The sequence below is a fragment of the Suncus etruscus genome, chromosome 8 (genome assembly GCF_024139225.1).
Source record: "Suncus etruscus isolate mSunEtr1 chromosome 8, mSunEtr1.pri.cur, whole genome shotgun sequence".
NCBI classification, from domain to species: Eukaryota; Metazoa; Chordata; class Mammalia; order Eulipotyphla; family Soricidae; genus Suncus; species Suncus etruscus.
In genome coordinates this window covers 116,353,376-116,378,022 of record NC_064855.1, presented here as the reverse complement: position 1 = coordinate 116,378,022, position 24,647 = coordinate 116,353,376, and the positions used below count along the sequence as shown (strand labels likewise).

Below are 24,647 nucleotides of genomic sequence, written 5' to 3'. Positions count from 1 at the left end.
GTTTAGATTATTCGAGTTTGAGTCTCTTGATTCCATGGTGGTTAGCTTTGGCTTGAATAATTAGTTCTGTCCTTTTATTTTTTTTCTCCTCCAATGCACCTGAGACCACTTGGCCTCTGGCCCCTATCCTTTCATATTTGTGTTTCTCCTCCACTTAGTAGTTTATTTCCTTCTCCTCTCTATACTCTGGGGCCAAGGGTGTTTGGGACAATTCCCATTTAGACCATTGCGGGTTTTTTATGCAGTTATTCTAAATACCACATATATGTGATATCATTCTGAATGTATCCTTCTTCTGGTTTACTTCATTTAACATATCTTCCTGCATGCTTTTGAGATGACTCTTGTCTGTGCCAGCAGTTTCTCTGGAAACTGGCCAAGATGCTCAGTTTCATAGTAGGTCAACAACAAGCTATTATTCTCCATCTTTGATTTGGGGAGCCACAACCAGCATGGTTCCAGCACTCTCCCCTGCTCCCAACAACGCTCAGGGAACCAGGGGTGTACTGGCATTGAATTCTGACCTCCTGTATGCAAAGCATGCCAGTTGAACTGTCATTATCCAGCCCCTCGATTTTAATTTTTTGGGGGTCAACACCCGGTGACACTCAGAGGTTACTCCTGGCTATGTGCTTGCTCCTGGCTTGGGAGATTATATGGGATGTCAGGGATCAAACCCAGGTCTGTCTGGAACTGCCGCATACAAGGCAAACTCCCTACCGCTGCACCACCGCAAGAATTTTAATAGAAATACTGATTCCCTCCTCTAATTACATGCAGTTTTTTTGTTTATTTGTTTTTTGTTTGCTTGCTTGGGGGTCACACCTGGTGATGTTCAGGGGTTACTCCTGGCTCTACACTCAGAAATCACTCCTCGTTTGGGGAACCATATGGAACAGGGATCGAACTGCAGTCCATCCTGGGTCAGCCACGTTCAAGGCAAACACCCTACCGCTGATGTGTCATTGCTCCAGCCACCCAATTCTAATTTTAAGGGAACTATGATTACTACTGACTTTTTTTTAAATAAAATCTTTATTTAAGCACCATGATTACAAGCATGATTTTAGTTGGGTTTCAGTCATAAACAAAACACCCCCCTTCACCAGTGCAACATTCCCACCACCAATGCCCCCCATGTATTCTAGACAGGCATCCTACTTCTCTCACTCATCAAGATTGTCATGATAATTGATAGTGTATTTATTTTCCTAACTGCACTCTCCTTTTGTGGTGAGCTTCATATTGTGAGCCAGTCAGTCCTTCTGGCCCTCTATTGTTTCTGGGCATTATTACAATAATGTCTTTAATTTTTTCATAAAGCCCTAGACGAGTGAGACTATTCTATGTCTATCTCTGTCCCTCTGACTCACTTCACTCATCAAAATACATTCCATGTACATACATATATAGGAGAATTTCATGACTTCATCTCTCCTGATGGCTGCATAATATTCCATTGTGTATATGTACCATAGTTTTTTTTAGCAATTCATTTGTTGAAGGGCATCTTGGTTGTTTCCAGAGTCTGTCTAGTATAAATAGTGCTGCAATAAATATAGGTGTGAGGAAGGGATTTTTGTATTGTATTTTTGTGTTCTTAGGGTATATTCCTAGTGGTATAGCTGGATCGTATGGGAGCACAATTTCCAGTTTTTTTGAGGAATCTCCAAATTGTTTTCCATAAGAACTAGACTGCATTCCCACCAGCAGTGGATAAGAGTTCCTTTCTCTCCACATCCCAGTCAGCACTGATTGTTCTTATTCCTTGTGAGTCATCCCAGTCAGCACTGATTGTTCTTATTCCTTGTGATGTGTGTCAATCTCTGTGGCATGAAATGATTGTTCTTATTCCTTGTGGTGTGTGTCAATCTCTGTGGCGTGAGATGGCTTCTCATTGTTGTTTGATTTGCATCTCCCTGATGGCTAGTGATGTGGAGCATTTTTTCATGTGTCTTTTGGTCATTTGTATTTCTTCTTTGACAAAGTATCTGTTCATTTCTTCTCCCCATTTATTGATGGGATTAGATATTTTTTCTTGTTAAGTTTTGCAAGTACCTTGTATATGTTCAATATTAGCCCCTTATCTGGTGGGAATTGCATGAATAGTTTCTCATATTGACTCTTTATTTTCAAGTAAACACATCAGCCCCACTGGCCAGGTTTCTGTGCCCTAGGTATATTGTGTCCTTTATAAATGCTCTTGATACAATAGAATTTTTTTCTTTAAAAAATAAAAATTGTGACTTTTCCAACTCATCCTAATTTGATTTTCTACCAGCTCTGCCCTCTGGTTGTGCAATTTCACAGAAGACGCCTCAGAGCACCTTTGTAAAGATAATTGAATAAGGTTCTTCCAGTTCTTGTTCAAAATTGCAAATAGCATTAGAATCCTAAAATATGATCCTATAAAAATGATTTTATGGAAGGTTATAAAAGTATGAGTCTAGAGTTATTGCTATAATATTAAAAATGTAAATGGTACAATGTTTGTTTCTTAATTATAAAATCTTGGGGGCTGCAAGACAATTTACTGACTAAGGCCCATATGTCTTGCAAGCCAGCTAACCCAGATTCAATCCCTGGTACCCTATGTGGCCTTCCTCCAGTATAGAACAAGGAGTAATACCAAAGTACCACTAAGTATGGCTCCAAACAAACAAAAGTAAACCAATCAAAAATTCACACTGAGAGCCTGAGAGATTGCACAATGGTAGGGCATTTGCCTTGCACCTGGCCAACCAAGGACTAACACAGTGGTTCAATTTCTGGCGTTCCATACAGTCTTCTGAGCCTGCCAGGAGCAATTTTTGTGTGCAGTGCCATGAGTAATCTCTGAGCACCACTGCTGGTGACCCAAAAACCAAAAAATAAAATTCAAACCTGAAAATATGAACTGAAGTAGTTAATTCAAGATTAACAATTATCTAGAAAACTGCTGTTTGAATTCGCATGCTTTGGCAGTTGTTTTTATTTAAAATGACTAGTTTTTGTAAACTAAGTTGCTTTTTAATTTTATCAAGTCCTTAATGGTAAAATCATCTCTCAAGGATATATATGATGAATGGAAACAAAATAAGCTTAATTCTTTAGAGGGAGAAAGTATCTTAGTCACCTCAGTTGATTTTTGAGGGGAGAAGCCCCACTGGTAATTTTCCACCAACCAAGTCAAGGCTCAGGGCAAAGGACTGAGGATATGGGCATTGATGAGCCATGCAAATTGGGGGTTCCTGGGTCATCCCAGTAGTACACAGGGTGCCATAGTTTGGGGATTGAAAGTGCTGTGAGCACATGCTTGACATGCACTGGACCACTGCACTGTCTCCCAGCCCAAAGGATTCTAAAGTACTATCAACTAAAAAGTTATCCTGGAGATTTTCCTTTCAAAATAAAGCAATAAAAATATTAAGCTCCATACAAAAAGGATGATACACTTCCCAGTAGTCTGGCCCAGACTAAAGGTTCTGGGGACTTCTCTAAAAGGGTGGGGGCACTCTCCTCTTTTTGCATGAACCACAAAGGCCCAGCTCTACACCCTACATTCTCAACAGAATTGACCCAGTTCCATGACTTATAAGACCTTATCAAACTGCCAAACCAACAAATTTGTTCCAGATCTGCAGTTCCCAGACATCCCCATGTTTCATAGTTGTGGCAGTCCAGTCAGATCATAGAAAATCTGATGGAAAAGTTCCATAGAAATCTCTCAAGCTTAATGCACCTAAACAGGAACATAGAAGGCTCAACCAAGACCAACCACACAGATAAACTACACACACACACACACACACACACACACACACACACACACACCAATAAATCCTCAGACACTGACTTTAATAACATCATGGAGAGATAGAACAATAATTTCAAATAGGTCCTTCTTGATCTTAGTTTGGGTCATTCCATTTGATTTTGTATTGTACCAAACAATATGAAGTTAATTTGTTTGTGCCTGCAAATGATGGCTGGATAGTTACACTGATGGTGGGATTGGTATTGAAACATTTAATGCCTGAAACAACTGTTTAATGAACAACTTTGTTATAATAAAAAATGTTTTTGAATAGTCAGGAATAGCTGAAAAGTTAGAGAGTTTTCTGTAAGCGAATTATGTGAGTGACCAGTTCTAGCAGCACCTCAGTGTGGTCCTGTATTTTTCCTGCAAACCTTAAACCTTTGCTTAATCTTCATTCAAGCCAATGATCAGAGTATCATTCATCCTCCTTGCTCCCTCTACTCACTAACTAGGCTTGATGCCTGACTGTGCTTCCTTTGCAAAGGGAAAGTTTCATGAAGCAGTTTATTGATCGCCAACAGCAGGACACTTGCTGCCTCTTGCGAAGCCTTCCGTCCACTTCCTCCTCCACCTGCGATCAATCCAAGCGCTCCGCCATCGAAGACAGCAAATACATCGACCAAAAGGTAAAAAATCACTTTCTCAAATAACCACATTTTCCAGAAACATGACTGGTAGAGAACCTCCTAGCTGTGAGGGCTCCTGAAGCCAGGCAGAGTAATGACAGAGTAATGACTATATTTCTAGAAACTATCATTAAACTACACATTTTGCATTTTTCCACTCGATGGCTGTGGTGGTGTGATGAAGTGGAGCACTTTGAAGCCCTTCATTACTTGGCTACAGAAGAAAGAGATGTGATCATTCATAGTCAGCCCAGGTCAGCCTGTGTGAGGCCCTCTACCAAGTCTCTGTTTGTCATAGCTAGTTACTATGGCGATAAGATTGACCAGAGCAAGTGTCTCTGAAATCAGTGGAAGCACCACTTATTGAGGCTGACAATGAGCTGAATTATCTCTAAGAGTGTTTGTTCTCTTACTCATTATCTGAGTAACCTGTTTCAAAGCCAATGAGTCTTCTCCTATATAGGTTTTATTAGTTGAAAAAAGTATAAGATAAGTAAGTTTGTCAATGTAATCAAAAACTATTTTGCGAAAGCAATTCCTTCCAAATATTTTTCTTTGAAGACCTTGGTTTAATTTGTAGAGTCTTAAATCGTTCTACAATGTTCTGCCTTATCACTAAATGTGTTGTTTATCACTAAATCAGTTATATTCTGTTACCATGTTAATGAAATTATTTTCCATCATTTTCTTTTTTTTTCTTTTAACCCCCTTCACAACAAAGATTGGATTTTCATTGAATCTTTGCCCTTTTTCTCCCCCCACCCATATCTCACCCTTAATGCAACTCTCACTTTCACTGCTTCCTCAATCCCTTGGTTCTCTTTGGGAGTTGAGTGATTTTCTTCTAGATGATTATTTCCTTTATCTCTTCTTTCTCAAGGGATTTATGTTTTCCTTTCACTCATTCACAGATGTGTTTATCTTATAGATCCCAAGATCACAGTTTTCTTATTGGCGGGGGGCGGGGTTTGGTTTTTTGGGTCACACCTGACTGCCCTCGGGGGTTACTCCTGGCTCTATGCTCAGAAATCACTCCTGGCAGGCTCGGGGGACCATATGAGATCCCAGGATTCAAACCACTGTCCTGCATGCAAGGCAGACGTCCTACCTCCATTCTGTATCACCCGCCCTTTATTTGCTTTTTATTTGAAAATTATTAGGCATTTCTTTGGTAGTTGGTTGATTGCATAGTATTCTAGTTTCTTGTGGGAAGCATTAAAGACTTTGTAGGTCTCTATAGAGAAACTACCAAGCTATACTTGTATGGATTGTATCACCCAACTGCCCAAACCTAGGAGTCTTTCTAGTTTGCAAACTAAGATTTTTGTCATGGAAATATTTGTGTTTTGTTTTGGTTTGGTTTGGTTTGGTTTTTTGCTCCGTTTTCCTTCATGCTTTCCATTGTGATTGCTGTGTCTATCTTTCTGTTTTATTTATTTCATTTTACATGGGATCTTCATGTGTCTTTCATCCTTCGCTTTATCACTTTAAGTAAAAAATATCATGAAATGTGCGTTTGTGTTGCGTACACATAAAATACCCTGAAAGACCTTTACTCTTTTATTATTGCTGTTTTTTAAACTATTCTCCACACTTATATCCCAGCCCAAGAGGGTATGAAAGCAAAAGTTCATATATATATATATATATATATATATATATATATATATATATATATATATATGGGTGGAATCTCGAAGAAGAAAACAGTGACTTGCTTTTAGCCAAGGTCTCAAATTGTGCTTTATCTAACAGCACATGGGTTACGGTTGTTATTTTCTAAATTTTAATTCAAATGCAGATTCACTGGATGCATTTGTTGTATTTGATGTATTTGGTGACACCCCATCCCCCAGAGTGTCACGGTGCTGAGAGAAGTTATCATTTCTTTGGGTCACACCCGTAGTGCTCAGGGGTTACTTCTGGCTCTATGCTCAGAAACCACTCCTGGCAGGCTCAAGATAAGGGGATTCAAACCATCGTCCTTCTGTATGCAAGGCAAACAACTTACCTCCATGCTATCTCTCCAGCCCCCAGAAGTTATCATTTCTGTCTCAAGTGACAAACCTAAAACCTAGCTTGCTGCTTTAAATCTAACAATATCCTCTTCTGCAAATACAACATTCTTTTGCATAGTTTGCAATGGGTGCATTAAATAATAAGAATCGTGGCAAGGTAGGTTTTGTTTTTACCAGCCAAGTTTTTGTTGTTGAATTGCAAATTGTGCTCGCTTTGGCAGCACGTACACCAAGTTTTTGTTGTTGGGTTAGGTCAAAGAACTTTATGGTCCACTGATAATTCCAGAAATATTCTTATATTTTCCCCCTTTTTTTTTATACCTTCTCAATTTAACATTGATTTTTTTTTCCCCACTAATTGAAGTAAGAGAATAACTGTAATGCTCCCCCAACATCTTTGACTGGGTAATTTTCCATCAGCATCTAAAATGTAGCAAACTAATAAAGACATTGCTTTACAACAAACTAATAAAGACATTGCTGTACAACTCCCCAGACATTCAGCATTAAAGCGATGAGCATTTGTGCAAGATGATAGAAAGTCCAATTCTATAAGGCCAATAGATTCAAATTTGCAACACAAATGAAGCAGAATGACAAGGTGGCCCTTAATCCCATCAGATATGAAATTACACTTTGAATACTGTCTATTTTCTAATGGATATTTGCTGGATAAATTATTTGATTCAGAAAATGGACAAGGAGGAAAGAAACCTATCTATTGCAGCAATAAGGCTCACCCTTGCTGAGCCAGAGCAATAGCACAGCAGTAAGGCATTTTTTGCCTTGCTCACAGCTGATCCAGGACGAACTTTGATTCGATCCCCGGCATCCCATATGGTCCCCTGAGCCTGTCAGGAGCAATTTCTGAGTGCATTGCCAGGAGTAATTCCTAAGCTTCACCGGTTGTGGCCCAAAAATAACAACAACAAGAAAGACTCACCCTTGCTTTGCCTTGTGTTCTTCAAGCTTTGCCTTGATCAAGTAGCTAAAGAACTGGGCTTCCCCCTTGACCTATAGGGCCCACTCTATGAAGGTCAAGCCCAATGTAGGGTCCCCTTCCTTTTTGTCTTTCTTTAGAAATATTTAAGACTTAGCACCCCCACAGGTCCAGGAAAATGTATGCAGAGCCCCACTTAACTTCTTTTATCAGTGGAGAGCCATGGAAAGTATAAATGAAAGAGAAGCCATTGCAGTGTTTATATTTTGTGTGTGTTTGTATGGTTTTATTGTGTTGTTGGTTTTTTAGAATTTTTATTGTCTGTTTGTTTGGGGTTTTAGTGGTTTTGTTTCTTTTATTTCATTTTGTTGGTGTTTGGGCCACACCTGGCAGTGCTCAGGGCTAACCCCAAGCTCTCTTCTCAGAAATCACTCCTGGCAGGCTCAAGTGAGTATATAGGGTGCCAGGAATCAAGCCTGGGTCAGCAATGTGCAAGACAAGCACCAGCCAGGGTCTAGCCCCTGGTACATGGGTCTGAAGCAGGGATGCTATGAGGATCAAGAAAACAAGAAAGACATAAGTGAAAAAAGGCATGGGGTCAAGGCATGGGTTCCCAGTCTCATGGAAGAAAAAGTCCCAACTGTTCTCCACATACAGTATTTATTATTCAAGGACAATCAACTTGGGAAGAAGGACAGATACCTACCTAAAGCTAATCATGCTTAAGTGAGTCCTTACATCTCAAAAACAGGTGTGTGAAGAGAAGAGGAAGCTCTTGCTAAGTCTCTGTGGATTGTCTTCCTTTGGAAGAGAGAGCAAGAAAGAAAAGTAAATACAAGACCCTGCAGAGTGTTCTCTGCAGATGCTGATGATCCAGTAATTTAGAAATTAAGAGGCCTTAAATCACTTTTTTCGACCCTCTCCTCAAACTCTTGACTGCCTAGCTAAATTGATTTATTTTTTTTTATTCATTTAAATAATTTTTATTTTGACCAAAGTGGATTGCAAATCTTCCACAGTAATATTTTAGGTACATAGTGACATTGAATCAGGGGCATTCCCACCACCAATGTTGTCCTTCCCTCCACCCCTGTTCCAGCATGCATCCCATATCCCCCTCCTTTGACCCCTGGGCTCCTAAGATAAGTGGTCCCCTCTGCGTCTAGCTTGTTTAGATTGGGTTCCAATTCTGTTGTCATTTGCTTCGAATTTTGTGTTTAAGTATGATCATTTCTTATTTCTACTCAATATTCATACACCTGTTTGGTCTTGGTATCCTCCATTATTTCCCCCTCAATTTGTGAGGCAGAACAAGATGATTTATTTCTTGAATGTATTCATATCCAATAAGCGCCTACCTGCTTGACTGTCTCTTTAGACTTGGTGTATGTGTATATATAGATATAAATACACATATACATATATTTTTAAAACATGGAAACCCTCCTTCACTCTTATTAAGAAACCAAAAGCTCCCCCAAAATAAGTCATAAATAAGCAACACAAAATCCTGGACACATACTAGAGTTAGTGCCCCAGGAAACATTTTTCAGGGAGTACTTGAAGGCTTTCCTCACCACCTCAATCAATAGTTTTGGAAGTGAGGGTCAATGTCTAAGATCTTTCTTCTGGAAGGAAATTTTGTCAGCATTACCCATGGAGACTGGAACAAGGAAGAGAAATGGAAAGAAAAGAAGAAACTGACTGATCAGTGGTTTCCTTCCTGTGAACAAAGGAATTGGAAAACAAGCTCTTCCTTAATGATAACCTGTCAGGAGGAGCTTCTGTTCCTTTGATTCCAGAGAAAATGGCTAGTCTTTTGCCAGAATAATGAGTTCTGGGGAAACCAAAGCTCACCAGTGGAAGGGAAAATATGACACATCCAGACAACAAAAAATGGCAGTGTGGTTGCATCGGGAGGGTGGGGGGAAGTGGTGAAGAGTTTGATTAAGCAATGCAGGATGGCACATTCTCAGCCAGATTTTTCCCCGTGTAATTACCCTGGCTTTGAAAAATCATGAGTAATTCCCATGGCAACCTGACCTTGCAGAGCGCAGGATTTAAAAATAGCTGTGCCTGATTACCTTTGTCACAATTCTCAAATACCTGTTCCTTCTGCCTATAAACAGCGCACAAACTAGCTGGAAAAAAAAATCTCAGAACACTTGTGTGCCCTGGTCAGACCCCAAAGGAAAGGAAGGAAAGTAGGTTTTTCCTCCCTGCTTTGAATGATTTTATCATGAGACACCCCCCCATTTTAAATGAGATACTCTGATAGTAATATTGACAATAGTTTCACGCATACATTATTTCAACACCGCATGTTCCACTAGCCTGCCTGTCAACTCTACAATTCTTCAAAGTTCCAGAAATTTCTCCAATATATACACCCACCCCCAAATTCAGTTCTGTAAACCAACTGTTCTGTTGCTTCCTTGGCTCATTTGTTGCTCCCTACCAATGTATCTTTATTATTTTATTTTAACTTCATTTATTTTGTTTTCAGAAATTCTGGGTTGGTGGTAGGGTTTATATAGAATTTTATTTTGAGTTATTTTATTTCATTACTTTAAGAAATATTATTAGGATCATAAATAATAAATATTAAAAATAATATTATTTTAAGAAATTGATTCTTGTTGTATTATTATTTTAAGAAATATTTCAGTTCTGGGTTTTTTTGGTTATTTTGGCTTGGGGTTCACACCCAGAAGTGCTCAGGGATGAATTCTTGCTCTGCATTGAGAGAATTATTCCTGGCTTCTTCATATGGGCCATATGGGCTGCTAGAAACTGAACCCGGATTGACCGTGTGCAAGGCAAGCACCATGAAAATAAAATAAATTAAAATAAAATAAAATAATAAAGATACGCCATTCATTAAGTTGATGCACATTCACTACCACCACAGTAGCCAACACTTCCCACTGCTGTCCTTATATCATTTCCAGTCCACCATATTTCTTTCCCCACTCCCAGCCCACCACATCCCCACCAATTGGTAATCAGTTTTGCAATCCAAGGACAAAGTCTTGTCCTAATGGTGCCTACTCTTGTTTAGTCTCTCTGTAAACTTTATGAATGAAATGGTATGTATTCTTCTCCCTCTGTCTTTTTTCACTTAAAATAATACCTAATAAAATACCCCCTATTTCCATTCAATTGCTAAATTTCATCTTTCCCTGAAGCTCCATAATATTCCATTGTACATTTTTTAGGATTTTATATACCATGATCTATACACTAAGTACCACAACTTCATTCTATTATTGGGCATCTAGGTTAGTTACATATCCTGCCTATTGTACTTAGCCAGAAAGTAAGAAAGGTAGAGATTCTTTGCACTCTAGAGACACCTGTGATCTTTTGAGCACATACAATCATTCTCTTTCTCTCTAGCGCTTCTTTTCTCTCACCTCAGTTCTATTTAAATTTATTTCAATAAAAATCCATTTGCAAACAAAAAATACCTTTATGGAGATCAATAAAGTTAGGTGAGCATAGGTCTTTTCCAGTTAATGTGTTTGTGTTATGTGGATAAATTTTGTGAAGTGGGGTTGTACAAAATCTCCGTTTCTTACACAAAATGCTTGATCTTATACTTAGACATGAACTTCCCAGAAACCCTGAAAATCTGAGCAAACCACACAATCCCCAGAAAAGTCTCAGTGCCCGGATCTTTCTGAGTTTGTCTTGGGGGCTAACACTACTCTGTAGCTCACATTCCTGGCCAGTGACCAGTTTGGGTGTCCTTTACAGGGTTGGTAACTATAATATCCTCAGATACAGCAGTGGATCTTACAAAGTGATATCAGCAGAAACAGATGGAAGGACCAGTGTTCTACCAGCTCTTCTTTGCACCCCACACTTCCTGTATGACATCACATTTGATTTGATAAAAGGCACATATTTTCCCATCAGTAAGACAGTGAACAATCTCTTTGTGTGTGTTACATGTTTCCTAAGCACAGAGCTTACGCTTTCTTTTTGTCTAAGTGTAGAGCAGCTTATAAACAGTCTTCCCCACTAGCAGCTAACATTTCTCCACAAAAAAGGCAAAACATGATCAATGTTCATTCTTTTCTGTTTACCATTTGCATTTTTGTAAGTCTTCAACATTTGCTTCATCATCCAACAAACATGTATGGAGCATCTGTTCTTATTCATCCAGAAATGCTTCTGGACTCAGGGAATTAGGCCCTTGAAGAGCCTTTAGTCTAAAGAGAAGGAATGTGTTAGTAGGTGAAAGTGAAAGGCACTCCAGAAACAGGAAGCAGAATTCCCTAAGTCCTTGCTGGAGAAGGAAGAGGACATGGTGGAGCAGGAAGCAGGTCCCTGCAAAGAGGGAAGCAAATGCCAAGAAAGCCTCTACATGAGATGAAGAGCAAGAAAGTAAGACTACTCATCATAGATAATTGAAATTCATTCTACTTTCTATCAAAATCAGAAATAAATACTTTCTAGGTTTACTTGAGAATTAAATATGCTAGTTGCCAACTTGGCACCTGGCACCCCATATGTCGTATGCCTATTGTACTCCATAAGGAAGTTTACCAATATTAAACATGGCATGGAGTCAGATTTAACAAGTAGCTTTATATTCATCAATCAAAACATGTAATTTCATGTAAACATATGAACCTCCAGTTAGAACCATGTCTTTGGATGCATGATAACATATGTTCCTTTATAAGTCTGATTTATTTTTCAGTCTTCTTTAAAAAAATTTTGGTGTTTCCCCCATTACCTACCTGGTGTCTTGGTTGTCGAGAAATAAATGAAATTGTTCTGGAAAGAAATTGTCCCTTTGACAAAGCCCTGTTGATTGCCATCCAACGTTTTGTAATTTTCTGGTGATTATAGAGTGTTGGATGATTTCTTCTAGACACTTGGCACATAGCAGATTCCTCAGCCTGATCTATAATTTCAGGATGAACATTTACTCACTTTAAAAGAGAGGGAGAGAGAGGGAGGCAGAGAACCACCTGTTTTCATCTTCTGAAAGAAATTTCTAAAATAATAGCTTAGCATTTCTGTGCTACCCTTCCAGATGGAGTGTGAGGAGAGGAACAAGAGAAACAAAATGATGAAGTCAGGCTTCTGCCTAACGTGGAAGGAAGAATGTTTGGGGGAGGAAGGGCAGGAAAACCCCTAAGCATTAACCTTCCTTAGCTTAAAGACACTTTGCAAATTGTAGATTACCAATGTATAAACAAGAATGAGAAGGATGCCCCCCAAAACTGTGTTCTATAAGCTAAATCATTTTTCTTTTAACTTGCAGACATCTTTGCAGGATGTGCTCAGCTCACAAAGGCACCGAATTTGCTTTTTCATCATGTGTAGAGGGATGGGAAGAAGGAAGGATCCTGAATAAAAAATGCATCTTCCACTTTTAACTAACCAAATAGGAGGGATTCGTTATTGATGATGCTTTTGCAGAGCATTTCGTGTTGTCATAATTTCTGTGGGGAGGTTAGGTGTCGTTTGTTGGTATTCTTCCGCAGACCCTTCATTAGGAGCACTTTTTTTGCAGAAAAATAGAAACTTTGCTCAAGTGCTTACATTATAATATCCAAACCTGTGGTCAGAGAGCTGAGGTTGACCTAACACTGTCGGGAAAGCTCTATTTTGCTCCATTTTCTAGACCTTCTCTTTTAAATTTTTTTTTCTCTTTAGTTTTTGGGTCACACCCGGCAGCGCTCAGGGGTTACTCCTGGCTCTACACTCAGGAATTGCCCCTGGCAGGCACGGGGGACCATGTGGGATGCCGGGATTCAAACCACCGTCCTTCTACATGAAAGGCAAACTCACTACCTCCACGCTATCTCTCCGGCCCCAAATTTGGTTTTTCTTCTGTGTTTACATTCATGAAGTATATATAGCTCCATCAGTTCTGTTGCTGCTTTCTTGCTGTTTAAACCTGAAGTTCAAATACAGCTGGGTTTTAATGGACTACCAGAAAAGGCAACCTGTTATTTTCAGAGTGCAAACCATGGTCTCAGATTGCCAACTGCCATGTTCTCAGAACGCAATCCTTTTAACACTCAAAAACATCAGCAAGGTAAAAATTTCTCTGGCATCTTCTCTAGGTCACAAATCCACTCATTGTTTTAAAAATCTCTGCAAAATTTCCATCTTTGTCTTTCTTGTTACTATCACCTGTTGCCATTTCATCTCATTGCTTGTAGAATGTCACACTACCCAACTATTGTCTTGTCTTACCAATACAGTGTGTTAAACATATCTACTTGTTCCTCAGATGAAGTATGGCTTTTCCTCATCCTTTGCATTATCAGCATCATTATGCAAGTGTAGATAAAAAATGGAAGACATGATTAAATTGACAATGATGTAGTTGCTATTTTAGTTCCGAAAGCCAGAAAAGGCAAGGGATGGGGCTGGAGTGAGAGGACAGTGGGTAAGACACCTGTCTTATATGTGGCTGACCCAGGTTTAATCCCCTAAGCATCTCCAGGAGTGATTCCTAAGCATAGAGTCAGGAGTAAGGCCTGAGCACTGCTGGGTGTGATCCAAAGCAGCAACAACAAAAAAGAAAATCTAAAAAGGCACAGAAACCTTGACAATTAAGTTTCCAGCCATTTACTATATCGTTTTAGCTGATTTTTCTCTTCACCAAGTGAGTTGATACATTTCAAATCAAGCAATCAACTGATTCATCTTTGCTATTTCAGGGAGTCCTTTCATACAGAAAATAAAAGTAGAAGTTAAAAAAGAGGGGCCCGGTCTTTTAAGATGTTTCTTTGAGAAAGGCACCTGTTTTGTGTGCAGTTAACTTGGATTCAATCCCAGCACCCCATATGGTCCCTAAAACCCTGCTAGTGATCCCCGAATGCAGTCAGGAGTACGCCCTGAGCACTGCCAATTGAGGTCCAAATAAGCAAACAAACCAAAAAATTTACTTTAGGGTCAGATCAGAAAGATATAGTTTCACAGAGTATAAGCTTTGCATCCTGAACATTGTCAAATATGACTTAAATTTTTAAGTTTATTTACTTTTTTCAACACATTACCATGAACCAATCAGATACTGAGCTAGGCTCACAGAAAAGAAGGTTAGGAATGTCCACCTTAACCTAGGAGTGTACAATCTAGTGATCTTCATAGAAAGATAAAAAGATGTTTCACATACATTTATGTCCCCCAAACAAAGAGTGGCAATTGTATGTGGGTGTTTCTGTGTGCTCACACATGTTTGTGTGTCAATCTGTGTATATTCCTAGGTAAACACATTTATGTATATGTAGTCACGTGTGCATAGGTATTTTGTTTTTATGCCTGATGTCTTTTCAGGGTTCAGAACTTGTATTGGTGAAACAACTTCAGATTAGAAAGCTTGGCCCTTCATTGGAAACTTCCTTTCCACAAAATTCAAATTCTAAAATAAATTTTCAAAGTTGAATAGCATGCTTTTACAGTACTATACGCCTTTATAAACATTTTAATATGACTAGTTTAGTATTGCTGCCACTACATTGCTTGTCTGTTAAAATTCTTTCAAAACATAATGTTCAACTCACAAAAAAAATATTTATTTTTATGGCACTAACTTGCCATATGCATGATCTGTCCTGTGCCCTTTGGGATTAATTTTTAGTTCACAGGTGCATGAAATATTCACATTCTGTCAAATGAGGTACCACCTTCAACCTATGTAATTTGAACTAATTGCTTATTTCCAATTACTGTATTTTCTGTGGGAGACTTATTCAATAAAGTGGCTCATTATAATAATTGCACTACACCTTTCCAGCAGAAATGACATTTATCAGGCCCTGTTCATTATTTTGTATGTTGCTGTGTACATTTCCCATTTATTACCAGAATGTTCATAATTTTTGAAAGGGAAAAGGAAAACAAGACCTCTCAAACTTTTCCCCAATTAGAAACAGAACTCTGCTTTTATGAACTCATCAAAATTATCTGTAGGCGCCATATAATGTTTGTCGAGAGTTTCTCTCAAGCCCTCTACAAACAGCTGATTAAAAGGCTTATTTTTCAAGGGTAGGTTACTAATTGAGCAGATGATAATGCTTCCATAAATCCAAGCATACAAGTTCCTAAAAAAAAAAAAGAGCTACCATTTCATCAGAGGTCTCTGCTTATTAGCTGTGATTGAATAATTGAATTACTATTCCAATTAATTGCAAGAACCATGAATCCTTGGTTTTAAGGAGTCAGGAAATGTAAACTGTAAGTACTAACCCTATGAGTTAGAGAACTTTGATCTTTGTGGTTCGGTGCTAACAAATCCATTCTATAACATATTGAACAAATGAAAAATGGTTACATTCAAGTTGTTTAGGATTTGAGCAAAATAGGATCTTTTTGTATGAGTAAGCCAAATATTTCAAGTCAAGCAGATGTTTTATTTCAGGATGGCTTTAGAAAGTGCTTCCTTTTTAAATCTTCTTAAGCCTAGTGACATTTTGCAAGGCATCATGATAGAGAGAAATGATTTTAAACAATGAGACGACACAATCCAAAGTCACAATTCTGCACTTTATTATCTGGATAACCTTAGACTACTTAATTTCTGCCAACCTCAGATTTCTCATCTGTAAAATAGAGATAATGACTATGTATATGGATTCATTTGAAGTTTGAGATTAAATTATGTATAGATAACATCTCATTTCATGCTCAAAGAGACAGGAAAGTTAAGGATTTAGAAGGTTTGAAATATATATATTTTACTAGATTTATAGAATGATATTTATAGATTTCTTTATTCAGTGACTAGCAAATCTACCTTCTGACACAGAACAGAGGAATGATTTACAAAATAGGACCACTTACTATACCACAAAAGGACTCTAAATATATATCAAATAAATAGTCCAGGTTAAAAGATATTATTTAAACAAAATGTGATCGAATTTGAAAGCAAATAAAACGACCATAAAAGCACTCGTACATCTGGAACATTTTAAATAACTTCTAAATCAAAGAACTGTAGAAACCATGGAAATTAATGGCATCTAAAGCTAAAAATAGTTCTCATGTTATATATCAAATTTGAATGCGATAATGTATGTGACGTACTTCTCAATAAAAGTAAAAAAAACGTGTAAGAAGGAGCTCATGGCATTTTAGAAGAAAAATTACAACCTTAAATGCATACTTAGAAGAGGAATAAAAACTGATATTTGGGGGGAATACCAAACCCGGAGGTGTTGAGGGCTCACTTTTTGCCCTGTACTAAGGGATCAGTTCTGGAGGTACTTGGGAGACCATGCAGGAAACTGGGGTTGAAGCCAGCTTGGCCATTTCCAAACAAGTAACCTACCTACTGTACTATCTCTCCAACCCCCAAAGCTCAATTTTTAGAAATTGCATAGAACTCAAATTAACAGAATTTTTATATAAAACATTAAATTATTATTAGATTAATTTTTTTCAGTGGTGTTAATTTGTACCGGAAGCAAATCAAACAGCTTAGGAAAAGAAAAATATGAACCTGGTGTCCAGGAAAAATTGGATTTTCAGTTTTAGAGGAACAAACGAATTGGTACTAAGAATGAGAAATATGGGCCCGGAGAGATAGCACAGCGGCGTTTGCCTTGCAAGCAGCCGATCCAGGACCAAAGGTGATTGGTTCGAATCCCGGTGTCCCATAGGGTCCCCCGTGCCTGCCAGGAGCTATTTCTGAGCAGACAGCCAGGAGTAACCCCTGACCACCGCCGGGTGTGACCCAAAAACTTAAAAAAAAAAAAGAATGAGAAATATAATTATGTGTAGAACTCAACTACATGAGGATTAGCATGAAAAAAATACAATGGCTTTTTTAATCATATGAGTAAAAATTTCAAATAAAGGAGAAAATGGAAAGCAAAGATTAAAGCACCTTTAGAAAATATATTAATGATATTGTTGTGTGGCCAATGGTATCATAATTCTCAGATTGTTACTTGTGAAATGGGAAATAAAACTAATGGGAAATTGATAATATCTTGTTGTCCCTCATCCTTTTTAATGACCAAGAGTTTTGTGTGTGAATTCTAGATACACACAAACATATGCATAGATTCTATGCAAACAGAGTTGAACTTTTAGGCTCCTAAATTGCATGCCTCGGTACACAATTCTGGAAATATTTTTAATTGCAATTCTAAGACCAAAGAATAGTCTCAATATTGTTTGAGCATGTAAATTAAATTTCTTTATCTGGTAATTATTCAAAGGCTAATTACTTTTTGAGTCAAACAAATCCGATTTACAAAACAAAACCACCAGAATAACTTGAATGAAAAACTCTTTTTGCCTCTTTATCTGTTGTTGTTTATATCCAGAAGGAACAATTACTACTTTCTCCTCTCCTTATAGCTGTATTTTACAATGTCAGGTCTGAACTGATTTATTAGTATATAGATGTGGGTATTCCTGGAGGATTATCCTTAAAGGGAATAAAGAGTTCAAGTACTCTAGTCCAAAGTGGCTGTCATTATATTTTGGTGCCAGAAGAGGGCACTGCAGAGTAAGGTCGCTCAGAGTTACTGATTCTCCTTTGCACAAAGAAATGTGTGTTCTATTTTTACAACTGAAACCCAACTACAAACATGTTTTAATAATAGTGCTTAAATAAATAAATAAATATATTATTAAAAATAAATAAATAAATAAAATGCTGATACCAAAAAAAATGTGTGAAGCTTGACCATAGAAATAAGCAAAACTGAAGTGTTATTCCCAAACCTTCCATTCGGCCCTTATTCACTCCAGAAAGAGCAGCTAGAAGTCTAGCTGTATAAATTCATTTTGAGGCTATTGATATCTATCAGACAAACATATATGACTGATATATATTAAATATAGTTCCACAAGAATCCACGTCTATGTACTTCCTTCTGGAACATCTCAAAGTCAAATTGAAACCCTTCTACTATGTCTGCCTTTAGTCATTACGCCCATATTAGTGCTGTATTTATTTTCATCACTCAAGTAAAGGACCCAAGACTAGATAGCCCTTTAGGATAGAGGTAACAGTCATTAAAGGTTTGCCCATAAGTCAGGGGCTTTGGAATGGTGGTTTACACCAGACCATTATCCATCACAAAGAAGATGGTCAGAATAGTAGCCTCACCCCTTCTAAGAAGAAATGGACCTAGAGACCACAGGCATCTCTTAATCCCCTTCCTCGAGTGTACACATCTGTATCAGAGAGGATGTGTGTGTGATGTGATGGATCTCTCTCTGTCTCCCCAAAGAGATGCCTTTCTCCAACATGCCTGTCCTCATGAATGTCTCTGCTACCCAGAGGTACCATTCCAGTAGATGAAAGAATGTTGCATGGTCCCACCTCATAGAAGACTCTGTTGTACATCTCCTGAACTATATAATTTCAAGATTTCTCTCTTTTCTCCATGTCTATGCATTCATTGGTTCTCTAAGGAGTACTAAGGTTCAGGGGCCAGAGAGATAGCACAGTGGTGGGGCATTTGCTTTGCATGCAGCCAACCTGGAAGGGACACGGTGATTCCCAGCATCCCATATGATCCCTCGAATCTGCCAGGAGCAATTTTTGAGTGCAGACCCAAAAACAACCCCTGAGTGCCGCTGAGTGTGGCCCCAAAACCAATCAATGAAGTTTAAAAAGAAAAGAGTTCTAGGTTGTAAACCAAATCACAGTTTCATTTTCATGATAGGGGAAAGTAGTACCACTTTTTGTCCCATGAGAGAGATTGTTGGTATATTCAGTGGCCTTCCCTACATCTAATCTGCTGCAAGATTAAAGTAAAGGGGCCTCCCAATGCTTACCTCAGGCTGTGTTCTTTACACTGACTGTATAGAAAGAGGAGGTACAGTAAATGCTTCCCAAACACCTCAAACCAGGTCCTTTGCTTGGTCTGTATTGTGAATGGGGGCACAAAAAAAAGATTAAAGTAAAGGTGTTTTTCTAGGTCATTGATTGTGTCTAACTAGTCCAGTTTGTGATTCTTCAGGTCTTCTTGACTTTGGACATATGGATGAGCATCATAGCCTTATTTATTGGGTGTGGAGTGGAGCTTGGGCATTGGCCTCTGCACCTAATCCCTGTCTAAAAGAAACTGGATGGTGGAAATGAAAACTGAGTTATTCTGTTTCCTCCTTGGGCTTCCTTCTTCAGTATTGACACACGTATGCCTTTCCACTCCCTTTCTCAGTCCCTCATAGTTGAACACTTCCATTGCTTGCATTTAATTAACTTGCCCCATTAATTAAGCCAGTTCCAACTTGACCCACTGCTTTTTTTGCCTGAAGAACTCTTTTTTTTAAAAAATAATGATTTAAATTTATTTTAAGCACCATGGTTTACAGTGCTGTTAATGCTAGGATTTTGAGCATAAAGTTATTCCATATTATTCTAGAAGCACAATATCTGCAATATCTGCCTCCTTTCACCACTATCCTGGTGACCCCCCTCACCCAGACCCCACATCCTTGTCCCCATCCCACCATCTCAAGCTTCCTACTGAAGATCAATTCTCAGTTTCTTTTGCCTTTGGGACATTTTGTTATTCTCCTACTCTATCTTTACTTCCCATATATGAAAGAGATCACACTTTTTCCTTTTGACTCATTTTATTCAGCAGAATGTTCTCCAAATCCCATTCCATAACATCAGATTGTGTGGCTTCTTTTTTAACAGCTGAATAGTATTCCTTTGTGAAAATACCATCGTTTCTTTATCCAGTCATTTTTTTCTTTGACATTTACGTTGTTTCCAGATTTGGGCTACTCAAGAGATGCTATCTTGAACAATGGAGTTCAAATGTCTTTTCTGAAGAGAGTGTTTGGGCTCTTGGGGTAAATTCCAAGAAGTCACATTGTTGGGGCACACAGAGGATCAAATCCAAGTGTTTTGAGAAGTGTCTATATTGTTTTTCAAAAAAAATAAAAAAGAGGCATCAGTAGGCATTTCTACTACCAGCAGTGATTGCTGAGAATACTGATTGGTTTTCAATTTTGTGGTGTGAGTCAGTCTCGTCGTGTGAGGCAATATCTCATTGCTTTGATTTGTATTTCTCTAATAAGTGCTGCAGGTAATATTTTATATGTTTTTTGGCATCTTATGTATTTTCTAAAAAATCATTTAATGAGTTAGCTAGTTATTGGTTTGGGGGGCCACATCCAGTAGTGTTCAGGGGTTACTCCTGGCTCAGAAATTATTACTGGTAGATTCTGGGAGGCCATATTTTGTCCACATGTAGGGCAAATGTCCTATCTGCTGTGCTATTCTCTGTCCGAGTATAACTTTTTTAAGGAAGTTTCTGTTCATTTTAAATTCCCTCCATTTTTTGGGTGGAATTAGCTAGTTCTTTCTTGTAAAGTTGTACTAGTGACACATATCTTGGATACTAACACTTTTTGTCATATAAGTGGTGAGCAAATACTTTCACCCAGTCATTTTATTGTGTAAACTTAAATAAATTTATTTATTATCATCACTTCTTAGTTTGATATAGCCCTATTCATTTATCTTTACCTCCATTTGGCCAGTGGCATTGAATCATTGAAGACAGCTTCAGATTTAATGTCTTGAAGTGTGCTAACTCTGTTTTTTAATATAATTTGTGGATTAAAATATTTAAACACTTTTGGTGTTAGAAATGGGTCTGTTTCTGTACTTTTATGTGACTGTATGTTACTGACTAGTTTATCCAACACTATTTGCTGAAAGGCATTTCCTACTTCTACTTCATACTTTTTGTTAAAGGATTGTTATAGATTAATTGATTAAAAAAAGATAAATAGATGGGGCCGAAGAGATAGCATGGAGGTAAATTGTTTGCCTTGCATGCAGAAGGTCAGTGGTTCGAATCCTGGCATCCCAATGGTCCCCTGTGCCTGCCAGGAGTGATTTCTGAGCATAAAGCCAGGAGTAACCCCTGAGCACTGCTGGGTGTGACCCCCCCAAAAAAAAAAGAAAAGATAGATACATAATCATCAGTCTTTGAACTCTCAATTTTATTTCATTGGTTTATTCTTATTTCAGTACTATAGTTTTTTATTATGATAGCTTTATAGTATAGTTTGAAGTTGGGAAAAGAGTTGGGAAAATACCTTCTATATTCTTTTCCCTGGGTTTACTTTGTTTATTATGGGTGAGAGATTATTGCTCCAGCTAAAACTCTGAGCCATCTACTAATACCCAACAGAACTTCCCTTTCTTCAGTGGCACCCCTGTTTTGATTCATTCAGGCAGTCTCATCTTCTCCTGTAGCTCATCTTACCTTTTTCACCAACTGACCCCTGTCCTATCTACTGCAGTGGTCCTCAAACTTTTTAAACAGAACCAGTTCACTGTCCCTCAGAATGCTGGAGGGCTGTACTACAGTACATAAAAATTATGAACAAGTCCCTATGTACTTTGCGTATGTCTGATTTTGAAGTGAAGAAACAAAATGGGGGCCATAGTTCGAGGACCACTGATCTACTGTATACAACTTGGTTTTGATACTACCATGGAGTGTCTCAGAGTTTTTGTTTCAGAGAGCCAGAATTCATAATAATATTCCCTTTCTACCTCCAGTGGTCATGGATATCCTTCTCAGCTCAATCGATCTGAGAATCTGGAGCACTCTAATCTATGAATCAGAGTGAACCATCATTGTCCAATTACTGTCTTGGGTCTGCCAACTCCAGTCCCCCTTGCTCATGACTCCTGAGGATGGCAGGCTTCCCAGCTTTCTCACTGCTCCTTGACTCTCCTCCTGGCACCTTCCTGGACTCCTTCCATCAAGGTGACATCAGCAGGATAGAACTGCTTGGGGAGTGCACCATCTGGTTTAGAAAACCCACCTCTGGGACTTGTTCATTTTTTTAACTCCTCTTTTATCTAATTCATAAAGAAAAATTCTTGAGAGCTTATTTCATTTGTCTCTCTCCTCATATGTCAAGTATCTCCCAAACTCATCATGCAGAGGAGAATGAAGTCATAAATGAAGAATTAGAATATAGATATATGTGGGTTAGGGAGACTTTTACTAATTAATAATGATCAGGAATTCAGTATCTACTTCCATGTGTTCTTCTCTAGAAACAGAAAAGTCTATATTCAGATGTAAGATTCTGCCCTTATTAGTAATCAAAGCCAACATGCCCACCTTGCCAAATAAAAAATAATAGTGAAAAATAAAATCAAAGGATTGAAATATGTGATTTAATGTAGCAAGGCTAAAAACTTTAGTGGGGGGAAAGCACGTTTAATACTTTAATCATTTCTCTTTAATGCATCTAATGATTTATCAGTATATTGTGACTTTAGAATCCAAATCTAAAGCCATTCTCATCATTTTACAGCTGCGCAAGTCTGTTTTCAGCATCAGGGCAAGGAACCTTCTGGAAAAGGAGACCGCAGTCACTAAAATCTTAAGGTAACACTGTTAGATGTTGAGATATCTTTAAAGACTATGTGATTATATTAAGCAAAATAAATACTTTTGGTGGACTTACTGTTCTGACTCTCAAAATATAGTTTCCGCTAGACAATAGATCCAGGTGTGAGTGTATATACAAGTAAGGTCAGATATATGTCTTTTCTGAAAGAGGTTTTCTTAGTTCAACTGGAATTTCTTTTCTTTTGGGACACTATGTATGAATGATATGTGTGAGCATTTGCAAAAAACCAAAACTATCTCAAGTGATTCATCCAAGTTTTATATCTTTTGAGATAGCCAAAGGGTAAATCACAGTTTAAAAGAGTAATTCCCAAAGGGGATGATAATCTCCCCCAAAAGGCACTGGACCACGTAACAGGGCTGAAGAGGGGAGGGGAAGCAACAAAAATTGAGGGGCCTTTCTGGTTTTTTTCCTTCAGAAAGGTAGATTTCCAGGGAGTGCTGAGTCATTTTCTTTCTCAAAAGGGGCCAGTGAGCAGGTCAAAAGGGAATCTTCTGATATGAGGGAGAAATTGTTAAGGGGAGAGCTTCAAAAAACGCCTAGTGGAAGCAAGTAGTTTTGTTGTTGTTGTTTGTTTGTTGTTTGTTTGTTTGGGGGCTACAACCTGCAGTGCTCAGGGGTTATTTCTGGCTCTGTGCTCAGAAGTTACTCCTGGCTTGGGACCATATGGGATGCCAGAGATCTAACCCTAGGTCAGCCACATGCAAAGCAAATGCCCCACCACTGTGCTATCTCTCCAGCCCTATATCCTGGATGATGAAAAAAAGTGTGTTTATTCTGATTATTTTTTAATATATAAAAGCCAAAAACTCCTGTTTTAGAGTGCCACTGGAGTATTTTGTAAGATATTTTGTAATGCAGACCAGCATGACAACTGCAACATATTTGGAATATAATGTGTGTATATATGACAGTCATATGTAACCAATAAATATTTATAGATTTATGTATATATTAATATATAACTGATATATATATATGGTTTGGTTTGGGGGCACTCAGAGGTTACTCCTGACTCTGCACTCAGAGATCACTCCTGGCAGGCTGGGGGACCATATTGGATGCCTGGGATCAAACCCAGGTCCATCCTGGGTTGGCTTCCTGCAAGGCAAACTCCCTACAGCTATGCTAACATCCATAACCCAAACTGATATTTTTAAAATTGGGAGCTAATAAGGTAACTTCATACTAGGACACTAGTTTCAATTCCAAACCAAAGATACTCTTCTAGTCCACCTTCATTCCTAGGATGAATTAAACTGCTTATTAATTCATTTAAACCACAATACATATCACTATAAACCTAAATAACTATAATTGGTAAGTAATGACTAGGCATATATACTATAAAAAACTCCTTTTCCTTTAAAGAATTACCTGGAGATTGCATGCCAAAATCATTCAAAGTAAACAAAACAGGATTTTAGGTATTCGCTATTTCGTTATATAATAAGTTATAGATTTGTTGAGTTTAGATATGTTGCCATGCCTTTTATGGGTTGAGATTAAACATTTCTAGAACCTGTATGTTACCACCATGGAGTTGGATGAAAAAAATTTAATCATCTCCTTGAAACATAAAAAGGAAAATTTCTAAGAGAATATGTAACATAGGACTCCTGTCTCAATTTTGATTGGTCTTTAACTTGCTTCTTTTTTTTGAAATTACCATCATATAATGATGGTAGACTGAACTTGGTCACTGCCTACTAATTCAGGGCCCTTCCTCAAACTGTAGGTCTCATGCCCAAGTTCATGGCAGGTAAATACATCCCAGTATTGGGCTCTGTTCACTGTTTGCAAAAGCAGGTTGGGCATTGTACCAGGAAGTCTGGTCCAGCCAGCTCGGAACTACCCAAAGACAA

General features: G+C 38.2%; 1 protein-coding gene and 1 non-coding gene across 2 annotated transcripts in view; both read left to right on the top strand.

Moving 5' to 3' along the window:
- Nucleotides 1-24,647, top strand: part of NALCN (sodium leak channel, non-selective) — a 306,322-nt gene that overhangs the window by 215,605 nt on the left and 66,070 nt on the right. Inside the window, exons 17-18 of the mRNA XM_049778612.1 lie at nucleotides 4,284-4,425; nucleotides 22,684-22,757. Coding sequence (XP_049634569.1) covers nucleotides 4,284-4,425; nucleotides 22,684-22,757 — 216 coding nt within the window. The remainder of the gene's footprint in view (nucleotides 1-4,283; nucleotides 4,426-22,683; nucleotides 22,758-24,647) is intronic.
- Nucleotides 19,142-19,272, top strand: LOC126016629 (small nucleolar RNA SNORA51). The gene has a single exon (XR_007498417.1). It is a non-coding gene; the product is annotated as a small nucleolar RNA SNORA51 (small nucleolar RNA).